Raw genomic sequence first — 27492 nt, forward strand, 5'->3', positions numbered from 1 at the left:
ACTTTTGCATTTCACATAATTCAACAAAATTATTGAGATGGGCAACGACATCATTAGAACTAACACCGAGAAAATTGCTCTCGCATAACAAGATTAAGTAAAGCGGGTTTAATTTCAAAGAATTCTGCTGTAGTAGCAGGTGGAGCAATAGGTGTGCATAGGAAATCATTATTATTTGTGCTAGTGAAATCACACAACTTAGTATTTTCAGGGGTGGCCATTTTAGCAGTAGTAAATAAAGCAAACTAGATAAAGTAAATGCAAGTAACTAATTTTTTTGTGTTTTTAATATGGAGTGCAAGACAGTAAATAAAGTAAAGCTAGCAACTAATTTTTTTGTGTTTTGATATAAGTGCAGCAAACAAAGTAGTAAATAAAATAAAGCAAGACAAAAACAAAGTAAAGAGATTGAGAAGTGGAGACTCCCCTTGCAGCTTGTCTTGATCTCCCCGGCAACGGCGCCAGAAATTTAGCTTGATGACGCGTAAAGCACATGCCCGTTGGGAATCCCAAGTGGAAGGTGTGATGCGTACAGCAGCAAGTTTCCCTCAGTAAGAAACCAAGGTTTATCGAACCAGTAGGAGCCAAGAAGCACGTTGAAGGTTGATGGCGGCGGGATGTAGTGCGGCGCAACACCAGGGATTCCGGCGCCAACGTGGAACCTGCACAACACAACCAAAGTACTTTGCCCCAACGAAACGAGTGAGGTTGTCAATCTCACCGGCTTGCTGTAACATAGGATTAACCGTATTGTGTGGAAGATGATTGTTTGCGAGAAAAACGGTAAAACAAGTATTGCAGCAGATTTGTATTTCGGTATTAAAAGAATGGACCGGGGTCCACAGTTCACTAGAGGTGTCTCTCCCATAAGATAAAAGCATGTTGGGTGAACAAATTACGGTCGGGCAATTGACAAATAGAGAGGGCATAACAATGCACATACATGTCATGATAAATATAGTGAGATTTAATTGGGCATTACGACAAAGTACATAGACCGCCATCCAATCGCATCTATGCCTAAAAAGTCCACCTTCGAGGTTATCATCCGAACCCCCTCCAGTATTAAGTTGATAAACAACAGACAATTGCATTAAGTATGGTGCGTAATGTAATCAATAACTACATCCTCGAACATAGCATCAATGTTTTATCCCTAGTGGCAACAGCACAACACAACCTTAGAACTTTCTGTCACTGTCCCAGGTGTCAATGCGGGCATGAACCCACTATCGAGCATAAATACTCCCTCTTGGAGTTAAGAGCAAAAACTTGGCCGAGCCTCTACTAATAACGGAGAGCATGCAAGATCATAAACAACACATATGTAATAACTTGATAATTAACATAACATGGTATTCTCTATCCATCGGATCCCGACAAACACAACATATAGCATTACGGATAGATGATCTTGATCATGTTAGGCAGCTCACAAGATCCAACAATGAAGCACAATGAGGAGAAGACAACCATCTAGCTACTGCTATGGACCCATAGTCCAGGGGTGAACTACTCACTCATCACTCCGGAGGCGACCATGGCGGTGTAGAGTCCTCCGGGAGATGAATCCCCTCTCCGGCGGGGTGCCGGAGGAGATCTCCGAATCCCCCGAGATGGGATTGGCGGCGGCGGCGTCTCCGGAAGGTTTTCCGTATCGTGGTTTTTCGCATCAGGGGTTTCGCGACGGAGGCTTTAAGTAGGCGGAAGGGCAGAGTCGGAGGGCTGACGAGGGCCCCACACCACAGGGCGGCGCGGGCCCCTCCTTGGCCGCGCCGCCTTGTGGTGGTGGCCCCTCGTGGCCCCACTTCGTATGCTCTTCGGTCTTCTGGAAGGTTCGTGGCAAAATAGGACCCTGGGACTTGATTTCGTCCAATTCCGAGAATATTTCGTTACTAGGATTTCCGAAACCAAAAACAGCAGAAAACAGGAACTGGCACTTCGGCATCTTGTTAATAGGTTAGTTCCAGAAAATGCACGAATATGACATAAAGTGTGCATATAACATGTAGGAATCATCAATAATATGGCATGGAACATAAGAAATTATCGATACGTCGGAGACGTATCACCCACTTGACTAGCATAATGACATCTAGATTACAAGCATCATCATATGAATCTCAATCATGTAAGGCAGCTCATGAGATTATTGTATTGAAGCACATAGGAGAGAGATTAACCACATAGCTACCGGTACAGCCCCGAGCCTCGATGGAGAACTACTCCCTCCTCATGGGAGACAGCAGCGTTCATGAAGATGGCGGTGGTGTCGATGGAGAAGCCTTCCGGGGGCACTTCCCCGTCCCGGCGGCGTGCCGGAACAGAGACTCCTGTCCCCCGGATCTTGGCTTCGCGATGGCGGTGGCTGCGGAAGGTTTCTCGTACCGTGGCTTTTCCGTATCGAGGTTTTAGGTCGGGGACCTTTAAATAGGCGAAGAGGCGAGTCGGAGGGTCGACGAGGCGAGTGTCACGATGAGGGCGGCGCGGCCAAGGCCCGGGCCGCGCCGGCCTTTCATCCGGTGGGCCTGTGGCCCCTCTCGGCGACTCTCGGGTGTTCCGGAAGCTTCGTCCAATTCTAAGACTGCGGGCGTTGATTTCGTCCGATTCCGAGAATATTTTCTTACTAGGATTTCCGAAACCAAAAACAGCGAGAAAACAACAAGCTGGCCCTTCGGCATCTCGTCAATAGGTTAGTTCCGGAAAACGCATAAATATGACATAAAGTATGCATAAAACATGTAGATATCATCAATAATGTGGAATGGAACATAAGAAATTATCGATACGTCGGAGACGTATCACTCTAGTAGAGCTTTGCATTAGGGTAGCTTGCAAGAGTATAGCTTGCATTGAGTGGTGTAGTGATCAAAGTTCTCTTCTTCCTCTTCGTAGAAGACTTCCTCCTCCTGGTAGTCTTCGGTACTAGCGTCTATAAACGGATACGAAGTAACAATCACCAAACAAATCTTAAGTGGTAGACCAAACACACAATTGGTTCACACAAACTAATCTAGCATCACATCCTTATTAACATGGTGGTTGACTTTGTTTCTTTTAAGAAAAACTTGTAAGGATAAATAATTTCCTCTCATTGAGAACTTATTAAGATTTAATCTCCTCAATTAATAAGTGTGAGATTATGTTGAACAAGATCAACACTTCACATTTACCATTTGGGGAAATGATTTAAATGAGGTACTATACCTCATGCAATTTGAATACTACTAAAGCACAATTTAATATCTCCAAGTTATTAAATATGAGGTTGTTTATACCAAAGCTATTTCCTCATATTGGATTACTTGAGACAAAGTTTTAAATGAGAGGAAATCTCTCATACCATTTACAATTAATTTTGGGTGATTTAAATGGACTAGAAATGGCCACATAGCCCTTATTTTGCTCTAGCCCATGATCATGCAAACAACTAAGCTATGTTTTTACATATTCATGTAGAGTATGTGAAATGTGATTTATGAGAGTTGGAATCAACTCAAAATCACTTATGGTTGATTTTATAAAAATGTTTGAATTTGAAAAAAGGCTCTGCCTTGTTATTTTCACTACAGGAGTTCTACAATGAATCTAAAGTTGAAACCAGTGGGGTTTGATAGAGAATTTCATAGGCTTTCCAACCATATAAAACTTATCAAATTTGGCGAAGTTATTCAAGTTCTAACAAGGCACCAGTATTGAATTTTATAGGAAAAGATTAAATCCAATTTGAATTAAACGGGCGCGGGAAAGGAAATGGGCCAGGAGAGGGAAAAACAAAACGGGCCGGCCCAGTTAACGCATCTCGCACGCACGGGCCAACTGACAACGGACCCACACGTCAGCGAGTCATAAACGCCGAAGCGGTATGCTCTAACGCGGGCCACACGATTAGAACACGATCCGACGGCGCACGGCCGTCGTCGTCTCCGGCGAGAGGAGGTACTGGCAGCGGCGATGGTAGGGGGTCGGTGAGCTCACCGGTGGCCGGCGGTCATGGGCGTTGACGCAGGGCGACGTTGCGGACGACGGCGATCCTCCTGGAACAAGCAGCGGCTCCTGGGGCGGCGGCAATCGTCGTGTTCGTCTGCGGCGGATCCGCGGACTCTGGCGAGCAATTGGCTGGCTACCGGCGGTAATGTGGAGTGGCGAGGAGGCAGGGAAGCTCAGGGAGAAGAGGGGAGTGGAGTGGTGTGCTGAGATAGCTCGGGGGAGGCCCCCTTTTATAGCTGCGAGAGGGTGCCGTGGGTGGACGGGGCAGGTCATGGTGGCGACGACGTTCTGGGCAGTGAAGGGGCAAGGGAGTGGGTGCGTAGTGTTGGCGACGTCAAGGTGGTCCTAACGCGCATCATGGCGCAGCAGATGGAGGACTAGGGTGTGCGGACGACGTCCATGTCTCCGCAGTACCGTGGCGGAGGTTGGTGATGATGGCGATGGCGACGGAGCACGGGCGAGGGTGTGGTCATGTCTGGCGGCTAGCTAGTGGAGTGGCGCGTGCGCGTGCGAGAGGAGGGAGCGAGGGAGGGACGGACACGACGGGACGAGCGTGCGCACTGGCGCGTCCAGGGCGTGTCCTGGCGCGCTCTGGCATGGTCTGGGCGTGCCTGGCACGTCTGGGCGCGTCGAGTTCTGGTCAGGGCGTGCGTCTCCTTGGCCAAGGGCAGGTACGAGCGTGCTTAGGAGAGTGAGGTGAGCCTCGATGACAAGGTGAGGGTGAGTGGAGAGTGCAGGTGGTGATAATGGCATGGTGGAGTGGCAAGGGCTCGGCATGGGCTTGTCTTGGGCATCTTTCCACTTTTATCATGGCTGCCAAGCATGGCTTGATAGAGAGGAGGTACAAGGACCACAATGATCACAACTCATCTCTGGTTTAGGCTTAAATCCATTGGGTTTTAGAGTGTAAGATCAAATCAGATTGTTGCCCACAATGTGTTTGATGAAATGGCCGAAAGAGACTTACTTTTGAATTTTGGCACAAAACTTTATGGGTGTGTCTCACATAATGTTTGGCACCTCCTGATGATGTTGGTTTGAAAGTTGGAAGAGAATTGGGAAAATCAAATTAGGGTTGATCTTAAATCTGATTCAACATTGCCACTTTGCATCCTTATAATAGACAATAGAAAAGGAACTAGTCAAAGTGGTCAATATCAAAAGTGTTTAGCTTGATGAGGTCTTGGATGAGGTGCAAAGAGTTTAGAGACTTTGGTTTAGAAAATTCTTAATACAGGGGCTCAAAGAGGGTAAGATGTTAAAATTGCCACATGTGACCATTATCACATGTCACTTGATTTTGATTTTTCTTTTGATTTGTTTTGGGTTTTCTTGATTCAAAAGTGATTATTATTAGTTTAGTAAGGTTTCCAAACCATTGAAACAAAGTATAATGGCCTAGATTAAATATTTGCAAAAATGGCCCTAGCCTCATATGTGGTGTTATTGTTATTTTTCTTTTCTTCTATTTTGGGTTTCTCTTTGATCCAAAAAGTATTCATTTGGGTTCATTTAGGGTTAGGTTGGGTTTAGTCATGATTTCAACCATTTAGGTAAGGTAAATAGGGCATAGGCCATTATTTGTAGAAATGGCCATAAGCCCACATATGTCTCACCTTTTATCTTATTTTCTTTTTATTTGTTCCTCTTGGGTTTTGAAAAGGGTAGGGTTTTAGGGTTTTGAACTTGTTTAATACTTAAATCAAACATGTAGGTTAAAAACCCCACACACATGTATGTACACTATGCACATAAGAGAAAGTAATCCAAAAAATTTGTTGGCTCCAATTTTTGAAATATGTGAAATCCATTTTCTTCTTTGTTTTAAAATTTGGGATGTTACATATCACATATTTAATTCATTTTTGAATTGCCCTTTGCCGGGGCACAAGGTGGAATTGGGACACAAAGTCAATAGTATACACTCCCCGGTGAAGTATTAATTTGATCCATATACACCATTTTTACAAAATAAAAACTATTTATTTACAATCAAAAATAAATTTTGAAGCTCATATTAGTTACTCTAAAACAAGGGATATAAGATGATTCATGTGAACTATAATATGGCATGTAGTTCAACGACTAATACTTATATCACATTGCTTTTAAAACATAAGTTTCGGAAATATTATATATGATTTCAAAAAAGCAAACAAGAGATAATTAAGATTTTGCCCGCGCAAATTTTAGGAAAAAACATGAAACGATTGTCTCTTTAAAAATACGAGTAGATGTTGGTTTTTTTCCTTGACCGTAAGACTCCTATTTAATCACGTCTAAGTAAGGTCTAGATTGAGCCATATATGTTGTCTATGCCGTCACGTTTAGACCAGTTTTTTTCAAAGTTTAGGTGAGTTATCTGTGTATACGATAGCGTCGGACTATGTCACGTGCGTATATTTTCTGAACCACACGTGTGTGGCAAGATCTATAGACTAGGACATCAAATATATTAAAATTAGAATTCAGTTTTTTTAGTTACGACGTGCGTCAGCGTGAGCTGAGCGAGAGTACCGACGAGGAGGACATGTTGTGTTTCTGCTGCTATCGTCTTGCAGTCGAGCCGGGTAGCCCAGAAGATGACGGTAGACATTAGGCTAAATAGTGTGAGTGATTTATACAATAAATAAATTGAGTACGTATATCTAAACAATGGGAAAATAAATAAATTGTACACCTCCCTCTCGAGAAGGATGTAGTAGATTTGTCTAAATTAGGATGTATCTTTACACTAAATAGTGTAGAGATACATCCAGATTTCAAAAAAAAGCAACATCTTTTTCTGGACGGAGGTAGTACAAAGTAGAGCACATGTATATCTGATTAAAAAAATATTATACAAAAATATTGAACGCACATCTTGCTCCACAATTATTTTGCTCGATAGTTGGATACCGAGTCTTTCTCCAAAACTTTAGTTGTAGGTAATATGGTCGTTCATTGCCCTAAGCATAGACACTCATGGTGACCACATGCTAATGTGTGTTGGTCACGCACATACATGCCATCGGGTCTATCCCAATACATTCTAGATCAGTTATTATGAGAAAAGGGTGTAATTGGTTCTGAAGGACTAGACATATTATTTTCGATACAGTATTAGGGTATAACATTGTTAGAAAAAGCTCTATAGATTATTAGAAATATATTTTTATATGATTTTGGATTTAAATCTCACCGCCATATTTGGCTACGTTTATTTACGATTTTTTTTCAAATGGTAATTTCAAGATAGGCATGTCCCACTTCTAAGTCGGTTCACACAAGTTTATGGTTATACTAATTAGGACTCCGGGTGAGAGGGTACGACACGGAAGTAATCCGCTAGCATAGTTGGATTAAGTAGAAAAGAGGGTAAGAACAACATGTGCATACATAGAGGTAGTTCGTCAGTCTATTATTAGAGAGAATACTGATGTAAGTATAAGAGTAGCAATAACAATATGTTGGATTGTCACCATAAAAATCCACTAATGCAAGGTTACCCTTCAATATCGAGTCGACAAATTAGTGGACTTTAATTACAAAAAAAGAAATATAAATTATAGAATAGTATGTGACATGGTATTCTTTGAAATGTCATAGTAACTATTCTTGACAAATCAAAATTATTACCAATGTGATGTTTTACCTTATATAATGTTTTGGGAGAATTTCAAATTTCTATTATCTATTACACAATATATTTATATCATCAAGAGCTTTAACCTATTAAAGATGATGCTAGTTACTCAAATAAAATAGTTAATATTATGTTTTAAAATAAAATAGAAAAAAGGAAAAAAGATAAACAATAAAACAATAAATCACGTGTAGCTTAACCAGCTAGCTTAGCTTATTACTTGCTGATCGATGCAGCCTGGTACTACTCATGGAGGGTGTGCATGCGTATTTTTTTTTATTTTTTTTATATTTTTCCTTTTTCTGTGGAGGTCCTTTATGTAAAATGTAACTTCACCGCGGTTGAATAGAGCAGTTCTGGATCCTTCGGGACCCTTGTACACCTGATATAGTAACACTAGTACTACTCACCACGGCATGGGCAGACAGTCCGATTGATCGATAGAACCCTGCTAGCCAGTGCGCGATTTGTTTTTAAGGCTGGTCATAGTGGGAAGTAACTTAGACTAGTAATATATGCCATGTTAGTAGTCTAGGTTACTACCTTCATAGTGGGTAGTAATTTATATGTGGTGTCAGAGCAAGTACAATAAGACTGACTCAGCAGGCTATAAGAATTAAAATAGTGTTGTTTTGTTTAGGTGGATGAGAGAGAAGTGAAGAGAGAAGAGAGATGGGCTCTCATGCTGGCTATAGTGGGTACTATCATATAGTAGTATCATGTATATGATACTTTTGTATGATACTAGATCCATAATGCATAGTATCATAGACTAGTATCATAGTTTTGCTATATTAATTGATTTGTAGAATCTCAATACAAATTTGTGTACAAGATTTATGTGATACTAAATTTTCTCGTGATGTGCGCTATGATACAGTATCTACCTATGATACTCTAATCTCCTCTCTCATCCATAATTACCTGCCACATCAGTATTTTTGGTGGGGCTAGGATGCATGATACTAACTATGATACTAGCACTATGGCCAGCCTCATGCAAGAGCCAGCTCTTGCACGTGCTCCTAGGCACTTCGTGAGTATGTGTGGTGGGCCTTTTACACATAAAGTTATCAATCCTTAAAGCTAACTATTGTACAAGTTAGCTATAAGCTGACTATAGCTGCCTTAGAGCCAGCACCCGGCTACACTATTGAAATTGCTCTCATGCATTGTGTCATTTATTATGTTGTAGACTAATTTTACCTTGGGGTGTGTGATGTTATGATAACATAGCTAGTTACCACCTCACTCTCTTTCTTCATTCATTGGCATGTCATGTCACCAAAATAACTTAAGATGTGTGATGTTATGCTATGTTACTCCCACTATGAGTGGCCTAATTCTGCGAGGAGTCAATTAAACGTACACCCATGAAGTAAGGAGCTGCAGGAAATAAATGTGCCAGCCCAGAACGCGAAGGAACGAGATCCGGTGACATGCCAGGTACGCGTAGTCAGGATAGCTGACGCAATAGGCGTCAAATAGGTATCACCGGCTTCAAGCATGGACACATGCCGTCTTCCGTGTTTTCTACCCAAAAAAGAGGGGAAAAGAGAGATGGTGCTCTGCCGTCGTCTCCATGGGAGAGGAGGAGGATGCAGTGAGTTCATGGAAGCTTGAGGTCCTAAGATTGGCCATTCGCTTTGCTATTATAGGCATCTGCATGACACCAAGAAATGCTCCACCTTTTTTAGCCTCTCCCCTTTTCTTCCTATGGCTCTCTGTAATCCAACCACACGTCCGCTTTGCCACAGTCCTTGGGGTTCGCTTCGGATTAGCCAGGAGCAATGCAGACGGAATGAATAGTTTGGGGGGATTTCTCAAGGAAGGAAGTCAGGAACAAACAAGATCAAAATCTGTCGAAAGAAATTTTCCTCACAAAGGTTGGTCATGACATATTTGGGGGTATTTTTCCTGCAAATATATATAACCCTACCGATTTTGCCCCCTTTCAGTCTTGATGCATTTATTTGCAAACATGCAGAACTGTTGAGAGGTTGGTGTCGATTAATCCTAGCGATTGATGATCCTGGTCGGATTATCTTAATTCTAGGTCTTCAACAACTGCCAAATTGGCGTGACAAGTAATTTGGCACAAGAGGGAAATTGAACTTGGGAAGCAATGTCTAACTTCTTTGGTGTTCTTGTGTCTGATCCATGGCTCCAGAGCCAGTTCACACAAGTGCAGCTCCGAACGCTGAAAACAAAAGTAAGCATTTGTGGGACAACTTTTCATGCGTTTGGAAATTATATTATCTTCTACAATTGTGTAATCAAAATTCTACCTCATATGTTTCAATGTAATAGTTTTTGTCCGTGAAGAAATCGGATGCCGACAATGTAGCTATTAAAGACTTGCCGCCGGTGATGGAGCAGCTTAGGGGCCTTCATGAGGTTCTATCCGAGGAAGAGATCAGGAATTTTTTGAGCGAGTCTTACCCAGACATGAATCAATCAATAGAGTTTGAGCCGTTTCTTAGGGTACAATTGACCATCTTTGCTTACTTTCTATTGATTTTGCATTTTCATGTGCGTAAGACAGAATTTCGTTGAATGCTGCAATCTTGGAATTTGTTAGGAGTACTTAAATCTCCAAGCAAAGGGGACCAGCAAATCTGGAGGCAAAAAGAAATTGAAGGGATCTGTGTCATTTTTGAAGGCTTCTACTACTACTCTGATGCACGTCATTAATGAGTCTGAAAAAACTTCTTATGTGAATCATATCAACAATTTTCTGGGAGAGGATTCTTTCCTGAAAAACTTCTTGCCATTGGACCCTGAATCAAATGATATATTCAATCTTGTTCGGGATGGTGTACTACTTTGGTGAGATTTTCTTCTGATTCTCATATTCTTCTAGCGCTGCAACACTTCTTCATATTTATTTGTTACAATAATTCGCTAATGGCAATTATTTCCTTACCTTATACAATCAGCAAGTTGATCAATGTTGCTGTTCCGGGCACTATAGATGAGAGAGCAATAAATACTAAGAAGGATCCTAATCCATGGGAGAGGAATGAGAACCACAACCTTTGTCTCAACTCTGCAAGGGCCATTGGCTGCACTATTGTTAACATTGGGACACAAGATTTGATTGAAGCTAGAGTATGTGCTCTATGTTAATATTGCATCAGTAAAGTTTATTATGCAATTCATGCTAATATGAAGAATTCAACTCTATATGATTTTTCCAGCTGTTCCTATCTAGTTTTGACGTACTAAATCAGCATAGAAGTGCATATCTTGAAATACAACTTACACAACTAAAACGTTTATCAAATGAATGTTCGGGGAGCGTTCCATGTCAAGACCCTTAGTGTGTTCTTTATAGGTATTTACCGATTCTCGGACAATGAAAAATGTTTTCATTACTAGAAAAACACATGCGCTTTGCTACGGATAAGAAAACATAACTGGCCGTGTTCATTCATTCTTGTCGGCTCGATCTAGTCGACAGATCACGTACTTTTGAGTTTAGGATAGGCTGATTGCCTCAGTGTTTGTGCTTGGCCTGCGGTCTTAGACCGCAGCTTAGGCTCCACAGTCGCACCTTTTTTTTTTTGCCCGAAAAGGGTATATCCGAAGTCTCTTCATGACAACCACACCTAATTAGCTAAATTATTGTTAAATATTTTTAGGGATGTGGTTAAATTATTTTGTTACGAAAATGCTTCATTTTTAGGAAGGTGGAAGAGGCATGGTGCTCAGTAAGCCGGTTTATTTGTTTGGTATAAGTTTAGGATGGTAGAAAAGTTAGATAAAGATAAACATCTAAGCTCGGTAAGATATACTATCAACAACTCTCATTAATATAATAGTGAAGATAAACATAAAGACGACTCAATTTACCATTACTGAATCATTTACATTGCTTTATGACTGAAATATTTTTTGTTTTTTCGCAGCCTCATCTTGTTCTTGGTTTGTTATCGCAAATCATAAAGGTATGTGTTATTAACCCTTATTACTTTTTCGATAAATATTAACCCTTATTACTACGTTAATTACTAAATAGGTCTTGAGCAACATATTATAACTATCTTTTGATATTAATATATTCCCTTTATCGAAAACATATTATAACTAGAACAGTGATGGATGCTACATGTACTGCAAACATCTCCGGTGTGTTCTTTCTAACATGTTTATTTGGACTTCTCGCAGATACAACTCTTAGCTGATTTGAATTTGAAGAAAACGCCACAGCTGTTGGAGTTGTTCGCTGATGATAATAGCAAGGTTTGAGTCATGAAGGACTTGTATCATGTTTGTGCACTGACAAAGTCTTGATAATTATTTTATATGATGTATACAGGAAGCAGAGGAGGTTGTTACCTTAGCACCAGATAAGATGTTGCTCAAATGGATGAACTTTCATATCAAGAAAGCAGGGTACAAAAAAACTGTTACAAATTTCTCTACTGATGTTAAGGTATGTGTATCATACATGTACATTATACTTCATTGTAAATGTAAGGATGACACAGACTTGAACAACGCACAATCTGGAGAACATTTTGTTTCACATTGATATAATACTATGAATTTTATGGCATGATTATGTAAGACTATTAGATCTTTGATATGTCCACGACATTTTCAGAAACTCTATCACAGAATGGCGACATCTGTTCTATATTTGATTCATTCTCTTGTACCTTCTGATGTATTTGCAGGATGGTGAAGCGTATGCTTACCTTCTCAGCGCCCTTGCCCCTGAGCATAGCTCGACGACCATGATAGAAACTACAGATCCTAAAGAAAGGGCAAAGAAAGTACTTGAAACTGCTGAAAAGCTTGAGTGTACAAGATATGTAACATCTAAAGATATTGTTGAGGGTTCAGCAAATCTCAACTTGGCATTCGTTGCACAAATATTCCAGCAGAGGTACACCCGTTATCTATGTATTAAAGCACAAACAATCCATAGCTTCTTTATAATTGTGGAAATATTGATGATCCAAAGCATTTCCCCAAGTTTAGTGCATAGAGTGAAGTAATTACAAACTTTGCGCAGAAATGGTCTATCAACGAACACTACTGTGGCTCCTGTCCAAGATACTCCTGACGATGTGGAAGCATCTAGGGAAGAGAGAGCATTTCGCTTGTGGATCAACAGTCTTGGAATTGCAACTTATGTTAATAATTTGTTTGAGGATGTTAGGACTGGGTAAGTTCCATTTCCAGCAGCTTCTTTGCCTTGAAACATATTTTGCTTTCTTACAGAAGTTCATTTACAGATGGGTCCTGTTGGAGGTGCTTGACAAAATTTCTCCAGGATCAGTTAACTGGAAGCAAGCGTCAAAACCTCCAATCATCATGCCATTTAGAAAGGTGGAAAACTGCAACCAGGTTATAAAAATCGGGAAGGAGTTAAAATTTTCTCTTGTAAATGTAGCGGGAAATGATATTGTTCAGGCAAACAAGAAACTAATTCTAGGTATATCCTACATATGTTTTAGTTGATTTATTTTTATTTTTATTTTTTATTTTCCATTATATGCTGTTTTCAAATATTCTTTTCCAGCTTTCCTGTGGCAACTCATGAGGACCAGCATCCTGCAACTGCTAAAGAACTTGAGATTCCACTCTAAAGACAAAGAAATTACAGATTCTGACATTCTTATCTGGGCGAATAATAAGGTCAAGGAATCAGGCAAAACATCCCAAATTGAAAGCTTCAAGGTTCTTAAATATTTCTCATTTCTGTAAGATTTAGTGATCTCTTCAAAGGCATAGTCTTAAGCACTTGTCTTAATTTTCTAGGATAAAAGCATATCCGATGGTGTGTTCTTCCTTGAGCTTCTAAGCGCTGTTAAGCGTACGGTTGTTGATTGGAGTCTGGTCAAGAAGGGGGAGGATGGTGTGTACCTTTCCGCTGTTTGTGCATCATTCCGAAGTCAATATGAGATTTCCGTTGTATTACCTCTCCATGCTTCATGATTCTGTTCTCATTAGTTCTGTGGCTGCAGATGACGAGAAGAAGTTGAACGCAACATACATCATAAGTGTCGCCAGGAAGCTCGGGTGTACCGTATTCTTGTTGCCAGAGGACATAATGGAGGTAGCTTATGAAAATACATTTGTTAACCTTAGCTTGACCTCCATTCGATCAGACAAAGAACATGCAGTAACTTCTTCTTTTGAATTGTCTGTGTCAGGTAAATCATAAGATGATTCTTACTCTTACTGCAAGCATCATGTACTGGAGCCTGCAGAAGCAAGGGCCTTACGAAGGTGCTGGGTCAGCGGCACCACAAGAAGCCCTTCCAGAGGAAGAAGAAGAGGTGGAAGAGGAGGAGGAAGAAGAAGAAGAGGAGGTTGAAGATGGTGTAAGTTTTGGTATGTAGTTGTTCTACTCTTTGCATGCAAATGGACAGCTAGGAAGCTGTCTGCTTTGCTTACTAGATAAAGGTCCTGCACAATTGCCCGACCCAAAGCTTGTGCAAGATACTCCAGTTTCTGTAATTGAAGAGTGTCAAATATCCTCTCTCTGTATCTATGTGTTTTGTCATCCTTCTTCGTATGCCTATGCTAAAAGCATCTCAAACAGATGCCTTACTTTTGAGCATCATTTTTTTTTTTGATTTTACTGCACCTTTTGGTGTTTTGGGGACGAAATTGGCTGTGGCTTATCCAGATGCCTAAAAAACTGCTCGTATCTGACAACAGCTCTTTGCACCTCAATCAACCCTGCTGCGACCGCTTGTTCCAACCCTCGCCATTTCTGGTGTCGTCCGTTTGGCCGCTGCTCGCCGGAGGCTAGTCCTGCTACCCACGTCTTTTCGCGCACTTGTTGACACCTAGACAGGAACAGTAGGCTGCCCGTCTTCTCAGGCCCATCCACTACCAGCAATGCACATGACTTGTTAAGACTGATTTTGAGGTACAAACTTGGGCCTGTTCAGACATTTGCGTCGACACAAATATCGGCTAGTGCCAACATATATGACCATTGTCTCTTGTTGACTTGTTGTACTCCCTCCATCCCACGAATCTTGTCCAAGATTTGTTAAAGTTTAAATGTATCTAGATGGTATTTAGTGTCTAGATATATCCAAATTTAGATAACTATCAAGGTGGCCCACACACATGCGGGGGCAGCATCTTTAATTGTCCTTATTTTCTCTAGAATTAAGTTAAGATCTCATTTAGGAACCATAGAATGTGCATTGTTTTTATTCCTAAGCATACAACATTTATAGGTCTAATATATACACGATCAATAAGCTTATACTAAAACAATAAATTACTATTGTGCCAAAAAGTTGCATAAATTTCAGACGTTGATGTCAATCCTATGATCAATAAGCATCAAAGATACAAATGAAGGCAATCATATCTCTATACAGTCGTATGTGTATGATTATAATTCAATGATCGGTGCATTACAATATGTGAGTATCAACAATTGTACAATATGGTAAGCGGTGCATTGTACAAACCTTGTAGATGTACCAACTAAAGTAGGCAAACATGTATGATTAAGTAATGAAACAACGTGTGCAAGTAAGTTGCACGCGTGACTAATATCGGTTCTAAAAAGAATTTGTAATACAATTCATTTATGACAAAGATCCTATAGTGTTAACTCTAGATTTTTAATAATTGAATTATATTTAGGTGAATTTCTAAGGTCGACGGAAAATGAAATTTTCTAACATAAAATGTTACATTTTTTAAACAATAGTCAATATTGTTAGATGTATATATTTGTCTATTGTAGTTTCCCCATATGTTAGGGGGCTTTCTGCATATGTGCACTTGTACATGTACTATATATTGTGGCCTTTGGCCCCCTGGTAATACAACAAGCATATTGCCCTAACATGGTATCAGAGCAAAATTATTGATCCTCTAAATTCCCCGGTCGAGGTTGCTTGTTCCGTCGCCGGTCTTTCCTCCGCTCGATCTCGAGGCCGTCTCTGCTTCTATCTCCGAGTACGCCGGTCCTTCCTCCGCTCGATCTGGAGGCCATCTCTGCTTCGATCGGGCTCCTACTTCGTTCGCCCGCGCGCGCCTGCGCGAGTCTGCTGCTTCGTTCGCCCGCCCGCGCGAGGTCGCCTCTCCCTGCTCCGATTCCCCCTGCCTGGATCCGCGAGGTCGCCTCTCCCTGCTCCGATCCGCGAGCTGCTCCGATTTTCCCCCTGCCTGGATCCCTCGTCCCTGGCGCTGATCCCTGGTCCCTGGCGCTGATTCCCTCGTCCTGGCGCTGATCCCTGGCGTCCCTCGTGCGGTCGTCGTTCTCTCTGCCGATTCTCCGTTTTTCCCAGGCTACCGATCCTAGTCGGTTGACTTCCATCTAAAAAAAAAAAAAAAAGAGCAAAAAAAAAAAAAAAAAAAAAGAACTATGTCTTCCTCGGGCTATGTTGCGATCCCTCGCTGCCCGGTGATCTTTGATGGCGCGAATTACCCTGATTTCGCTGCCTTCATGCGCGTCCACATGCGCGGTCTTCGTCTTTGGGGTGTTCTTTCTGGCGAGGTCTCCTGTCCGCCGCGCCCCGTTGCTCCTACGGTGCCTGTTGCACCGCCACCTGTTGCCCTTGCCCCTGATGCTACTCAGGCGGATAAGGATGCAGCCAAGAGTGCTGATGACACTGCTCTGGCTGATTATGACCGGAAGGTCCAGGACCACTCTACTGCCGTTGCGACTTACCGGCTGGATCTGATCGAGTACACTCAGTGGATAGATGAGGATGCTCGTGCTCGTCGCTGTTCTCACTTCCAGTGTTCTGCCTCAGTATGCTGCTGAGTTTATGAGTCTTCCCACTGCTGCTGCTCAGTGGGCTTTTCTTCGTCAGCGCTATCAGCCGTCTAGGGATGCTCTCTATCTGTCTGTGGTCCGCCAGGAGCATGCCCTTCAGCAGGGTGATTCTACTATTGATGAGTTCTACACTCAGAGTGCTGCTATTTGGCGTCAGCTTGATTCTCTCCGTACAGCTGTGTGTGCCACCTGTCCCTGCTGTCTGACTGTGCGCGCGGATCTGGAGTTTCAGCGCGTTTTTGAGTTCTTGTCGCGGCTCCGTAAGGAGTTTGAGCCGCGCCGGGCCCAGCTGCTTGCCCGTGGTCGTGTTCCGCTCTCTGAGGTCCTTGCTGAGCTTCGTGCTGAGGAGACTCGTCTTCGTGGTGCTGGTCTTCTTGAGGTTCCCTCTGTTCTTGCTGCTCGTGGCCCTTCTGTGCCGTCTGCTCGTGGACCTCCTACGCCGCCGGCTTCGTTGCGGCCTCCGGCACAGCCGATACTTCCTACTCCTCCAGTCCAGGGTCAGCGTCCGCCCCAACAGCCTCGTGGTTCGACATCACCTCCTTGCACCTACTGTGGCAGGCCTGGCCACACTATCTCTACATGCTGGCAGAGGGATCCCAGCTTACGCCCGCCGCATCTTACTCGTCGTCAGGCTGGTTCTTCAGGATCTTCTGCTGTTGCGCTCTCTGATCAGGACATTATCCGTGGTCTTCGTGGTCTACTCGCTGGTACAGGCTCTTCCTCGACGGGTACTGCTGGTTCTGTGCCTGGCTCTTCGGCACCGCGCGACCACCACCTTCCACACAGTCAGGTACGTCATCCCCGTGGTATCTGGATTCTGGAGCTTCTTTTCATATGACCTCTGCGTCTTCTATTCTTTCTGCTCTTCGCTCTCTTGTTTCTCCTGTTCGTGTTATCACGGCTGATGGTACTTCTCTCCCTGTTTCCAGTCGAGGCACCCTTTCTACTACCTCTTTCTCTGTTCCTGATGTTTCCCATGTTCCTAGTCTTAAGATGAACCTGTTTTCCGCTAGTCAGCTTACTGATTCTGGTTGTCGCGTCATTCTTGACGCTGATTCTTGTGCTGTTCAGGACCGCCGTACACAGGCCCTGGTTGGAGCTGGCCCTCGCAGCCTTGAGTCCCCGGGGCTCTGGGAGTTAGACTGGCTTCGCGTTCCTTCTACTGCCAGTTCTCCTGCGGTTGCTGCTTCTGTCACTGGATCTTTTCAGCAGTGGCATCATCGGCTGGGTCACCTTTGTGGCTCCCGTTTATCGTCATTAGTTCGTCGTGGTCTTCTGGGGTCTGTCTCAGGAAGATGTGTCTTTGCATTCGTGTCAGGGTTGTAGGCTAGGCAAACAGATTCAGCTTCCCTATCCTACTAGTACGTCTGTATCTCAGCGACCTTTTGATTTAGTTCATTCGGATGTTTGGGGTCCGGCTCCCTTTCCTTCGAAAGGGGGTCATCGATACTATATTTTGTTTATTGATGATTTTTCGCGATACACCTGGTTGTTTCTTATGCACTCTCGCAGTGAGGTGCTTTCTATTTATCGGCGTTTTGCAGCCATGGTTCGTACTCGGTATTCCACGCCTATTCGTGTGTTTCGTGCCGACTCGCGAGCGAGTATATCTCCCAGCACCTTCGTGGTGTTCTTGCTGAGCAGGGCACCCTTGCCCAGTTCTCGTGTCCCGGCGCCCATGCTCAAAATGGTGTCGCCGAGCGTAAGCATCGTCATATTCTTGAGACTACCCGTGCTATGATGATTGCTTCCTCTCTTCCGCCGCATTTCTGGGCTGAGGCTGTCGCTACGTCGACTTATCTCATTAACATTCAGCCTTCTGCTGCCCTTCAAGGTGGCATTCCTCTCGAGCGTCTTTCTGGTTGCTCTCCAGATTACTCGACACTTCGTTTATTTGGTTGCGTTTGCTATGTTCTTCTCCCTCCTCGCGATCGCACCAAGCTGACCGCTCGGTCCGTTGAGTGTGTTTTTCTCGGATACGGTGATGAGCATAAGGGCTATCGCTGTTGGGACCCCGTTGGTCGTCGGATGCGCATCTCTCGTGATGTCACGTTTGATGAGACGCGTCCCTTCTATCCTCGTCCCACCTCGGGTACTTACCCGGTGGATGATATCTCTTTTCTTCTTTTTCCGGATGCACCCCCTGCTATCCCATCTCCTCCCCCTCCTAGTCCTGATGCGCCCCCTTCGGCGCCATCCTCTCCTCCGTCTAGTCCACCTAGTACTCCTCGTTCTCCGGTTTCGGATCCTTCTGATGTTGTCCCTTCTTCCTCTTCTTCTGATGAGTTGTCTTCTGCTGATGACCTCCCCCCTTCACGGCCTGTTCGTCAGCGTCGTGCTCCAGCTCGTTACTCTCCTAGTCAGTATGGTCTTTCTGTCGTTTCCGAGCCGACTTCTTATTGGGATGCCGAGCGTCATCCTGAATGGCAGCTTGCCATGGCTGAGGAGATCGCTGCGCTTGAGCGCACTGGCACTTGGGATCTTGTTTCTCCCCCTTCTGGTGTTCGTCCTATCACGTGTAAGTGGGTCTATAAAATTAAGACTCGCTCCGATGGATCTCTTGAGCGCTATAAAGCGCGTCTTGTGGCTCGTGGCTTTCAGCAGGAGCACGGCCGTGACTATGATGAGACTTTTGCCCTCGTGGCTCATATGACTACCGTGCGTACCCTTCTTGCTGTTGCTTCCGTTCGCCGTTCGTCCGTCTCCCAGCTTGATGTTCGAATGCTTTTCTTAATGGCGAGTTGAGTGAGGAGGTTTACATGCAGCCTCCTCCTGGGTATTCTGTTCCCGATGGGATGGTTTGTCGTCTTCGGCGTTCTCTCTATGGTCTCAAACAGGCCCCTCGTGCCTGGTTTGAGCGCTTCGCCTCTGTGGTGACTGCTGCTGGTTTCTCTCCTAGTCTTCATGATCCCGCCCTTTTCGTTCACACTTCTCCTCGTGGACGTACCCTTCTTCTTCTCTATGTGGATGATATGATCATTACTGGTGATGATCCTGAGTATATTGCCTTCGTCAAGGCTCGTCTTCGCGATCAGTTTCTTATGACTGATCTTGGTCCTCTTTGCTATTTTCTTGGCATTGAGGTTTCCTCCACTTCGATGGCTTTTCTATCTCTCGGGAAAAGTACATTCAGGATCTTCTTGCTCGTGCTGCTCTTGGGGATGAGCGCACGATCGATACTCCTATGGAGCTTAATGTTAAGCTTCGTCCTACTGATGGTGATCCTCTTCCCGATCCCACCCGTTATCGCCATCTTGTTGGGAGTCTTGTTTATCTTGCTGTCACCCGTCCTGATATTTCTTATCCTCGTTCATATTCCGAGTCGGTTTGTCTCAGCTCCCACCACTGTTCACTATAGTCATCTCCTCCGTGTTCTTCGTTATCTTCGTGGCACGATCACTCGTCGCCTTTTCTTTCCCCGTTCCAGCCTCTCTCCAGCTCCAGTGCTATTCGGATGCTACGTGGGCGAGTGATCCTACGGATCGTCGTTCGCTTTCGCTTACTCGTGTGTTTCTTGGTGGTTCGCTTGTTGCTTGGAAGACGAAGAAACAGGTCGCAGTTTCCCGTTCGAGTGTTGAGGCTGAGTTGCGGGCTATGGCTTTGTTGATTGCTGAGGTGACTTGGTTACGGTGGTTGCTTGCAGATTTTGGGGTCTCGTTACGACACCCACTCCACTTTTGTCCGACAGTACAGGTGCTATCAGTATTGCACGTGATCCGGTCAAGCATGAGCTGACCAAGCATATCGGTGTTGATGCTTTTTACACACGTGCACAGGTACAGGATGATGTTGTTGCAGTTCATTATGTGCCTTCAGATTTGCAGTTGGCGGATTTCTTTACGAAGGCACAAACTCGAGCGCAGCATGATTTCTTACTCTCCAAACTCAGTGTTGTGGATCCACCATGAGTTTGAGGGGGGGTGTTAGATGTATATATTTGTCTATTGTAGTTTCCCCATATGTTAGGGGGCTTTCTGCATATGTGCACTTGTACATGTACTATATATTGTGGCCTTTGGCCCCCTGGTAATACAACAAGCATATTGCCCTAACAAATATATCATCAATTTCTTCTATATTATTTATCATGGGAGACAATTGCTATTTCGTATATCACATTGTTTTAAGAAGAAAAAATTATCCAGTAGCAGACTGCACAGTGGCTTCAACCTTTTTCTTTTCGGTGCAAGGTGACGACGCCGGGATAATTTGATGCCCACGTGCGAAAAAAATAAGGCTGCTGTTGCTGAACTACTTGACATCATCGTGCATGGATTAACATTAGCAACACAGTTTTTCTTACGAATAAACCATAATGATTAATTTAATCACCAAGTCATAAAATGACATAGAATGGTCAAGACATGATCTTTATCTACGCGAAGAAGCACGTTCCAACCTGCTAGTCCCGTTGGCCTTGTGCGCTCCTATCACTAAAAAAATGCTGCAACCGAAACACTGAAATGTTTCCTCAGCAGCAGTTGAATAACATCCGCACATGCATATTGGAGCGTCTTGAGCTGGTGTTCTCCCATCAGGAACGACTAATGTGTTGGCCGCCGGCACCGGATAGTTCAGTCCCACGCTGCTCCAATTCCATATAGAATCTTAATGTAGTAAATCTAATACTTTCAGTAATTAATTATATGTCAGCATGTAGGCTGACAACATACTCGCACAAGTCTTAAGGTAAATCTCGGTTAGAATATTCATTTATAAATATCATGTTGTCAAAGCAAAATTGATATATTATTACTCCGTCCGTTTAATAAAAGATGTCTTAACTTTGCCTAAATTGGATATGTCTATACACTAATTTTTGTCTAAATACATCCAAATTTAGGAAAATTTAAGACGTCCTCCGTTGGATGGAGAGAGTATTAATTTCTAATATATTCTACGATTATGCAAGGCATTCATAAAGATACTACCTACACGTGCTAGAAGGATGTGGCCAGAATAGCTAGTAATGGTCTAGACGCTCGTATCGAAGAAATCAAGTAATCTTTTGTATAGAAAGTCCGCTTTTGTGACTTCAACTATGCAATATTATTCATGTAAATTTCAAATGTACCGGTCCTTTTCTTTTTACATGCTATTCCCTTAGCTAGGTAAGTACTCCTTAACAGAAAAAACATAAGCACAATTCAGCTTCATATGCTTCTAAACTGAAACCTCGTGTCAGATTAATTTGTTTTGTAATGTTTTTGTAACAATGGTCAATTTACACACATCTTACCCTACATTACTGGTTCCAATGCTGGGAAAGTACTTAAAGGTAAATATGCTAGGGGTGTGCGTGAGGATGCTAGCAGAGCCTTTAGGGTAGTTTTTCTTTTTCTTTTGATGGAGTAGTCTGTAACCCTATCTAAAGAGTACAGCAAAAATAAACGGGGCATTGGTGGGTAATTTTGTGCAACTTTTTTTCTCTAAGATCTATCGACTATCATTGATGATTTAGTTAAATTAATGGTCAGATGTTTCTTATTTATGTGAGATTTTTTAAAGTATTGTCTTTTTCCGGTAAGCCCATAATAAGAAATCCTCTATTAGATGAAGAGAATATTAATTTCTAATATATTCTATGAATATGGGGGACATTCATAAAGGTACTACCTACACCTGCTTGAAGGATGTGGCCGGAATCTAAAGGTATAAAGGTTGCACCCCCATGGAGCACATAGAGGCTATCCACGTTAGGCAAGTGGCACGCACGGGCTGGGCAGTTCCCTCATTTTGTTTCCAGCAATTGGGCCAGGTGTCATGCTCTTATTGGCTCAGCTCAATGAAAAAGAATAATAGGAAGAAAGGGAAAAAGGTCACGACCAGACCATCCAAACCCTAGCCAATCCTCTCCCTGCAGCCTGCCTCGCCTTTTCTTCCTCCCCTGCTCGCCCCCGCGCGGCCACCACTCCATGAGCTCGGCCCGGCGCCGCCGGTGGAGCGACGAGGCGTGAGCGCGCGGGAGAGGCACCGCTGGTGGAGCGCAGTGCGCGGGAGCGGCGCGCCGGTCGAGCGCGGCACAAGCGCGCAGGAGAGGTGCCGGCGATGGACCGCAGTGCCGCGGGAGCAGCGTGCCGGTGGGGCGACGACGTCGAGCGAGCTGAGTAGTGAGCGGGAGCGGCGCCGCCTGTGGACACAGCGGCCTATTCCCGCACCCAATCATAAGCCTGCTTCTCTCCCCAATCCCTGCCTCCATCTCTCCCCCAATCCACTCCTCCATCTCTTCTCCATTCTTCTCCATCTCTCCCCAATCCCTTTTCATCCGTTGGCTTTCCCCATGGCTAGAGCAGGGAGAGGCAAAGGGAAGCATCCCGCCATGGATGAGGAACGGAGCTTGATGTGGATCGCCGGGAGCAGCGCCGCCTCACCGACCATGGTGGCCCTCAACGTCAAGAACAAGTACACCTACAGGTTCATACCTTTCTTTCTCCCCCTTCTCTATTTTGTTTCTGCAAGTATATTTTATTTAAGCCTACAAGGTGTTTGACAAAAATCCTGCAGGAAAGATTAATCAATGTCTTATCTTTTCTCTGCTATTTACTCAATACTTTTGTTTTTCTCTGAAATTTATCCCAAATCAACGATAGTAACTCAAGTTGTAGGTCTAGCCGTTTGCTTGTGTGATGCACATGTTTGGATTGGAGTTGGACAAGAACTTATATCTGGAAAAAATTGCTTCAGGTTTCAAGGTTATCCCATATCAACGATAGCAACTCAAGTTGTAGGTCTAGCCCTTTGCTTATGTGATGCACATGTTTGGATTGGAGTTGGACATGACTTATATCTGAACTTTTTTTTTGCTTCAGGTTTCAAGGTTCTGCACTAATAAGAATGAGGTAAGATGAGACAAGTATTTTGGTTTTGATGGAGAGATGAAAATTCCCGCATGTTTACTTTTGAAGGAGAAAGGTGAGGAATGTATTTTAGTTTTCAAACTGAAGCTCAAATATGTGTCTCTTTGGACAACTTTTTTGTTATATTTGCATGTATTGTCGCATATTTAAGTCTCTCCTGGTTTGAAAACTACAAAATGAAAATAATGAGTTTACTGTTTGATGTTTGAATTTATTGGGACCTGTAATTTGTGAGCTGGTTTGTATTTAGTCGGTATTACTTATCTTTATGCTTACATGGCTACTAATTTTTGAATTGTTCAGCAGTTTTCTTAGATCAAATAGTTACCTGTTTCCAACATCGCGCCTCCAGAGAGCAGAGGGAAGCTTGAAGGTGCTTTAGGTTATATCGACGATGATTCATATGGTCATGTGTATGTTCAGAGGTATTTAAGTTTATTTAGATATTGGATAATATTTTAGTCTGATCTTTGGGTGCTTCTTTTCACTTATTGTATATATCACTTAAGTTTCACAATTTCTCTTTTCATTCCAAATTTCCAATAATTGCCCTACTACTTTTTCCAGTCTGCTGCACTCTGTGTACACGAGTTTTTTTTTTACATTTGTGCCTGCAAAATCTGGCATAAATCATTCAAATGGATTTTTGGCGAGGATAGGCTTCCCCCGCTGTTATTAGATACAATATTTGGAAACGGCTACATGAACTGAGAGCCTACTGTAAATATATATAAAATCAGAATATAATTTTGGAAACAGGACACTAAAGCTAGCTCTGGTTTAGATCTACTCTATTGCGATCAAACCTGACCAAGAAACAACACAACAAGATCATGTCCAGCTGGGTGTACATGGGTTGATGATGTCCACTTCATTTCAAAATGTGTAAACTCTGAAACACAAATAGCATGAAGCATATGCAGATGATCTGAAATTTGAGAAGTGCTGCTAGATATGTTCGGCTGCAAATACTATAGCATATAAAAATAAATTTTGCAAATTGAAAGCTACACAAGCAGAGAACTACTACATGAAGCTATAATGATGTGTGTTTGCTCCCAATACAGACAAGAGAAACTAGCTCTTGAGATTTCATACAGCTTGTGGTCTCCATGAATTCTGATTGTAAACCAGAGAGAAGGTAGAAGGGAACAAGCATGCTTCCGTCATTTTGTTAACTCTTTGCTAGCAACTCTCATGTTTTCAGATCTGCTTGCCTCTCCACAAGCTGTATACTTTGTATCGACTGAACCATGTAATTTTGTCAAGTAGGTTTACAATATTAATATTAGACTAATTTTGGTTTGTTCCATCTTTACTTGTCAGGACGATCCTGATGAACATGCTGAAAAAACACGCTTGCCTCTCCACCAGGAAAACACTTGTAGGTATGTAGCTTTTCCAAAGTGATATGTCACCCTCATCGATCATTCTTGTATGGTTAAACGAGAGGATGGAGCTATTGGGCCCATCACATCCTCCATTTTGAAAACAATTTTGGGCATGGTTTTTAAGGCGTTAAGGTGTCTTAGAGCGGTTTGGGGCGCTCTGAAAACTAAGCAACGCCTAGCGGGCGCTTTGGACTCGAGGCGCCTAAAGCAGTCGATTTCCCAAGGCAGAGGAATGGCGCCTTCACGCCTAAGCATCGTCTAGGCGACAACGCCTTTAAAACCATGATTTTGGGCCCTTCAAAGCTTATAACAGCCATGCTCATAGAGCATTATTTCTCTTTTCCATCTATTAACCCTGCTTGAGTTGTGGTGGAGAATTTCCCTTTCAGCTGTTAACCCAACCCTTCATCAGCTACGCCATTCTTCGAGCATACATCAGATTTAGGTCACTAACGAGCTGTAAAACAAAACAAACATATGAAAGACGCATAAGTATATATTAGCATCACTGCAGTCTCCGTGGAAAGTTATTTTTTGCAGTTCTTATTTGGCTATTTGCATATATTACATCCAAACTAAGACAACCACTTTGGATTTGTACCGCTATATGTACACGCCGAGACAGCTACCATTCGTTATCGGGCTAATTTTTGTAGATTTATGATGTTAGTTCCCTTGCCATCTTATTCCTAGGGTTCAATTCTTACTATTTTCTGGATTAATATTTAGGATTTGAAACCTGCTTTCTAAAATTTGTACACGTCAAGACAACCATTATTGGTTATTGGCCTAACTTTTGTAGATTGTTAATGTTACAGTTCCATTGCCATCTTATTCCTAGGGTTCAGTTCTTACCATTTTCTATATTAAATTTAGGATTTGAAGTCAACTTTCTACAATTTGTGCAGTCACCAAAGAGAGGCAAGGAAACAGAGCCGAGGAGAGACACCACTGATTCCTACTTTCCTAGCATTGTCTGTTTGAGGGTAAGCATATGCTCTTGAATCTCTGTTCTGAAGTATGTGGCCTCAACAATGTTTGGTGCAGGTGAATTTAATACCGTTTTTTCCCACTTTCGTTCCTATAGCAGAACAACCTAAATACCTAATGATGGGTCTGAGCTATAAAACATGTTGGGATTGTCAATATACTGTCTAGAGCTGATTTGTTCTTAGTTTTCTTATGTGATTATAGTATAAAAAGTAGCACTTCAGGTTGTGGTATGCTTTCGGCATGTCGCTTCTACTGGCATATGCACTTACACATATTTCAGTTTTGCTTCCGAATCACGTGATATTAAGAGAAACTATATTTTAGTCCGGTTCCTTTTACCAACAATGATTTTTTTCCCAGAAGATACTGACAATTAATTTGTTCTTTATTAGTGCATATTTTTTGAATGCTTCGGATGTGTTACTTCCGCATGCGTACGTATAAATTTCAGTATGCTCATAAATCATTTGTTTTAGAGAAACCAAATTTTAACATAGGCAACATTCAGGTTAGCCAATGTATTTTTTTAAGTTAACCTTATTTGAATTACAACTCTGTTCAATGATACAAAACTAAGTAGATTTTGGTCTGTATTGGTTACAATCATACAATACATGCAGAGGATTTCGGCTATGTGTTCCACTTCATAGCTTATGGCTTAATATCCAGTAAATAGCATATTCCACGTTTGATCCTAAATTTGACCATCCTATCTCTTTCTTTGTAACAAGAACAAAGTAGTACATATACAGTTAATTAACTTTTAGGGGTATAAGCAGGTTCAGTTCATATTTGATGCGGCAAACCGATGGTTATGCTTATGTGCTGTTGCAGTGAAAAATACTTTAATATTTGTATTCACTTTGAGAGATTTGGCATTCCTTCTTGGGAGACTCAGTTGCTCTATATATATTTGTACCCGTTAAACATCTCCTATGCTTTCCAAATTTGTTGATCACATGGAACTGCAATTAACAGTAGCTTTTAGATTAATAAGAGCAATCCACTAGACCAGAAAACGTACAAACCAAAGAGCCTTAACTAATGATCCTAAATATTAATTATCTTTTGAAATTCGTAGACATATGGTTCGGACAATATGCAACTTCCGAATCTATGCCGCGCTTTTTTGTTTCGTCAACGGATCTACACAGGGTCTTTTGTTTGGACCAAAAACAGTAATCGGTGGCATGTTTAAGTACCACTGTGTGTATCTTCGTCTTTTCTATGAGGTATTTTTTTCGTTCAGCCAACATTTTTGCTTTCTTTTCTTGGAAGATTTACAATGAGGTTACAGCTAGGACTAGGAGTGACATCTTCCTCAAAAGACTAAGACTAAAGCTAAGAAAAATGTAGGGTTCTTGTGATGTTGGATCGCTATGATCTGAATATCTTCGTAAAGTGGCATGGGCAGATCAGTTATCCTACTTTAGAATCCATATAACTTCGATTAAGTTAGCTTTGCTTTTATCTGACTGTCCTTTTCTTAATTTCCCTTTGGAATTACGAAGTGTTTTATTTTTATTTTTGCAGCTAGATGAAATTCATAACCAGAGATGTTTTTTGCTCTTTATCACCATGAATATGGAGTGGAGGCAACGAGGGAATTTATCTGACGGTGTGTTCACTGTACCTAAGGCATCACTTTATGTATTTAACTTTCGGGTTGTACTACTATCAGCTCTTTGGTAAATCATGTTGTTTTATTCAGACTATTTTGCCTTCTAGCCAGGTGTCAGACATTTCTAGCTTCACCGAAGTGGTGTTACCTCATTAACTGCAAGACAACTGTCTTACATTTTTGTTATCAAGTACTGATACCTACCTACAGGGTTGGCTTCGTCAAATTATGTCATATGTAACCTT

At 42.5% G+C, this 27492-nt stretch overlaps 1 protein-coding gene and 1 long non-coding RNA gene across 7 annotated transcripts; both read left to right on the forward strand.

Annotated features, from left to right (window-relative positions):
• Positions 1–9740: 9740 nt before the first annotated feature.
• Positions 9741–13971, forward strand: LOC124690406 (fimbrin-5-like). The gene is made up of 14 exons (XM_047223795.1): positions 9741–9827; positions 9926–10099; positions 10197–10444; positions 10555–10726; positions 11527–11565; positions 11786–11860; positions 11937–12053; positions 12298–12509; positions 12639–12791; positions 12862–13061; positions 13149–13306; positions 13388–13484; positions 13594–13685; positions 13783–13971. The coding sequence occupies exons 1-14, from the start codon at positions 9741–9743 to the stop codon at positions 13969–13971; spliced, it is 2013 nt and encodes a 670-aa protein (XP_047079751.1).
• Positions 13972–22679: 8708 nt separating this feature from the next.
• LOC124692749 lies at positions 22680–25594 on the forward strand. Of its 6 annotated transcripts, none has more exons than XR_006999667.1 (5): positions 22680–22799; positions 22985–23109; positions 23195–23667; positions 24569–24630; positions 25542–25594. It is a non-coding gene; the product is annotated as an uncharacterized LOC124692749 (long non-coding RNA). The 6 variants fall into 6 exon arrangements; XR_006999668.1 differs by having other exon boundaries at positions 22991–23113; XR_006999665.1 differs by having other exon boundaries at positions 22991–23109.
• The last annotated feature ends 1898 nt before the right edge of the window (positions 25595–27492 follow it).

This window comes from Lolium rigidum, chromosome 2 (genome assembly GCF_022539505.1).
Source record: "Lolium rigidum isolate FL_2022 chromosome 2, APGP_CSIRO_Lrig_0.1, whole genome shotgun sequence".
NCBI classification, from domain to species: Eukaryota; Viridiplantae; Streptophyta; class Magnoliopsida; order Poales; family Poaceae; genus Lolium; species Lolium rigidum.

What these genes read in the sequence shown, in the direction of transcription:
- LOC124690406 (XM_047223795.1), top strand. Translation starts at nt 9,741, where the DNA reads ATGTCTAACTTCTTTGGTGTTCTTGTGTCTGATCCATGGCTCCAGAGC. An exon ending in TTTGAGGATGTTAGGACTGG is followed by an intron (nt 12,792 to 12,861) that starts GTAAGTTCCATT and finishes GTTCATTTACAG; the next exon opens with ATGGGTCCTGTTGGAGGTGC. An exon ending in CCCAAATTGAAAGCTTCAAG is followed by an intron (nt 13,307 to 13,387) that starts GTTCTTAAATAT and finishes TTAATTTTCTAG; the next exon opens with GATAAAAGCATATCCGATGG.